Source organism: Aristolochia californica, unplaced genomic scaffold (genome assembly GCF_029961685.1).
Source record: "Aristolochia californica isolate CCGP_79_NKW_82.1479 unplaced genomic scaffold, dmAriCali1.0.hap1 SCAF_1, whole genome shotgun sequence".
NCBI lineage: Eukaryota > Viridiplantae > Streptophyta > Magnoliopsida > Piperales > Aristolochiaceae > Aristolochia > Aristolochia californica.
The window spans coordinates 9,272,262-9,275,210 of NW_027181770.1; the positions used below are offsets into that span (position 1 = coordinate 9,272,262).

The window sequence follows — 2,949 nt, forward strand, 5'->3', positions numbered from 1 at the left end:
CTAAAATATTAAAATATTTAAGTTAATATTTTTAGATATATTTTTTAATATTGTTTTATGTTTTTCACAAAGTCATATCTTAATTTTTTATCTTCCTATTTATTTAGGTGTTAGCTAGTAAAAAACGGGTAACGAATCGAATACCCCTTAACCATTTGGAATTACCTGATTTCGATATTAACCATTTACGACTTACAATCATAATTTTTTCATTAAAAAGGGGACGGAGGTCGGGGGTACGGAATAAAAACCTAATTTTATAACAAGCAAAAATGAACAAAATGATCCATATCCACTAATATAATGACCCTTAAGATTTCATTAACAAAGTATTAGATCTCGAATCATAGACATCATAGGGTTTTCCACTTATGGCCACGTATCATATGAAAGGGCAGTGGCATATGCACGTGATTTACTCAAAGATCTTCATTGCACATGATTAATACGGTCTACATGATAGAAGCAAAAGGGGACTCAATTGGCCCCAAATGTTTCTCCTTCTCCACCTTTTGACCCACCCAGAACACCATCTTTGAGCCCTTCTTCATGACCTTTCTCTTCTTTCTACACTCTTCACTAATTGCAGGAGATATCTCATTAAGGTTTCATTGGAGAAGAAATGGTAAATATCTCCCATACAGCTGCACAGAAAACCCTAATCATCATATGCCTTTCCTCTTTCCACCTCCTTTTTCAGCCTTTGGACAATACACCACCAACATATGAAATCATGATGCCATCCCTTCCTCATTTATCTATCAACCCATCTGCTTTTTTAATTTTTTCTGCACAAATTTTGATCCCCATTTGATCATTCCTGTAAAACCCACATTCATCAGAACAAAATGGTTGGAATGAGCTGATCTAGAAGAAAGACATACCTGGAGACACAGACTGTTCCCACTTCTTTCTGCTCAAATCAAATATTCTCTTCTATCATTGACTTTATAGCTTTAGATTGAAAAACACCCTGTTCTGTTTTTGTGTTTTTCTCTTTTCTAGTTGTGCTTTGGATGACGTTATATGATGCCATCATCTGAGCAGGGATTATCGTTTATGAAAGTTGAATTGAGGTTATTTTCAATTACCCATCTATGTAAAGCAACATTTTGGCCCTGGATGAACTTCTCCTTTCTCTCCAAATTGTAAAAGGAATCCTGTCAAAGCAAAAGCAAGTTATAATAAAGAAAGAAGCAAGGGAGGGGGGAAAAAAAAGAGAAAAGGGACACTCTCATCCTATCTCCAACTCACAATTTCAACCAAAAGGCAGGCCCTTCTGTATCCTAATGAACCCCATCACCCTCATCCACCACTTCTGTGATGCTCCACCATTTCTTGTTCATGCAAGATCCAAATAACTCACAGACGAGGTATGTATCTCTATACCGCTGTAGATTCAAGACTTTCAACTTTTCTCTTTCGAGTTTTGAATTTTTTTGACATAGAGGACATGATTAAACACACAAATCTTACCAAAAGATACAAACTAAACTATCTCCGGGTTCTTGGAGCTTTAACCTGTTCAAATGCATAAAGAATGCACAACCATGCTGCATAAGAACAAACACATTGACTGCAAAAAAAAACTTTTTAAGTTCTCAATGAAGCTCTGTTTGACATGTTCGCGTTTTTGCAGGAAACCTTGGTACCAGAGAGCAATGGAAGCCACAAATTTATGGAAACCCATATCAAAGACCAACGGAATTTCAACAAACACAAACAGACCAAAGCTAGCCAAGTCCACTTCCCTGAAGGTTGCCACTTCGTTCACCAGAGTTTGTCTCTGCGCCCCAATCTCTTCATACACAGAGATATTCAGAGCCGACATTCCCCCAAGGAGAAGCTATAGCTATCCGAGATCAAAATCGTTTGTGGCGCCTCAAGAGAAACTCCCAATTGCCAGAGCTTCAGTAGAGGGCAGACGAGTATTCAGGGGTAAGTCGCTAACGGATGATGTTTTGATGAGAAGATTTGTGGTGGAGGAAGAAGCCATGATGCAAGTAAGGAGGAAGAATCAGATGGAAGTTATCAGGAGGAGAAGCACGATGAGAAGGAAAAAACTTGGTCCTAGTCCTCTAAGTCGAATGGTAATGGCTGAAGAAAATTAAACTTCTAAAAATCTTTTTCTTTTCCTGGGAGAGTTAGAAGAAAGCATTTGAAGCATTCTTCTTCTCCCTCCATCAGTTTGCTTCAATGGGGTTTTCCTGTTCTGCATTTTTTCTCATGTCCATTTTTTTTTTTTTTTTTTGGTGGGATTGTCGAGCGGTCATAGCTCGAAACGAAATCGGTTCAACTCGGCTTCTTTTGAGCAAGAAAAGGGAGAAGCTCCAGCAATTTGCCGAGCTCCATGGTTTTCTGCTACTCAAAATGCATCTTTACTAGCGGGAGTACTTTTTAAAACTATAGTTCTTTCTCTTGAACATCGTCCAAGCTTGATCCATATTACGCACTCATGAAGTTTTTGGCTAAGATAGAGCAAACTATGTCTGAAACAGAATTAGGACATCAAGGAAACTCAGAATCAATTCAACCTCTTGAACTAAACAAACAAAATTGATCATTGTTTATTAGTTTTGCATAAAATCTTTCGGTATAAGGATTGAAATATTGTGGATAATATAAATTCAAAAATCTGGTTTTATTTTTTATGATGAAGCATATATGCATCACAATAGAGAAATATCACATAAGAGAGATAAAGATGACTACTTTAGGGGGAAAAAAGAAGAGATCAAATAGTGGGAAGAGAAAGAGGTGCTAAAGGAAGTTGACAAGAATAAAGTGGATGAAGAAGCAAAGAAGAGTTCTTCAAACCCAATTTTTTTTTTTAAAAAAACTTTATATTATTTCAAAGAATGATATTTACTTTATTATATTTATAATGATATCGTTATATTCATCTTACGATCTCAAATGGACATCAACACGAATGCATGAGATATCGGA

The 2,949-nt window shown here is 36.6% G+C and overlaps 1 protein-coding gene across 1 annotated transcript; it reads left to right on the top strand.

Moving 5' to 3' along the window:
• Nucleotides 1-1,201: 1,201 nt before the first annotated feature.
• LOC137961149 (uncharacterized) lies at nucleotides 1,202-2,383 on the top strand. Its single transcript, XM_068808352.1, has 2 exons — nucleotides 1,202-1,373; nucleotides 1,640-2,383. The coding sequence occupies exons 1-2, from the start codon at nucleotides 1,324-1,326 to the stop codon at nucleotides 2,109-2,111; spliced, it is 522 nt and encodes a 173-aa protein (XP_068664453.1). The 5' UTR covers nucleotides 1,202-1,323; the 3' UTR covers nucleotides 2,112-2,383.
• The last annotated feature ends 566 nt before the right edge of the window (nucleotides 2,384-2,949 follow it).

Excerpts from the sequence above, each read along its gene's own strand:
- LOC137961149 (XM_068808352.1), top strand. The coding sequence starts at position 1,324 with ATGCTCCACCATTTCTTGTTCATGCAAGATCCAAATAACTCACAGACG. Across the intron at positions 1,374-1,639 it reads CCAAATAACTCACAGACGAG|GAAACCTTGGTACCAGAGAG; the intron begins GTATGTATCTCT and ends GCGTTTTTGCAG.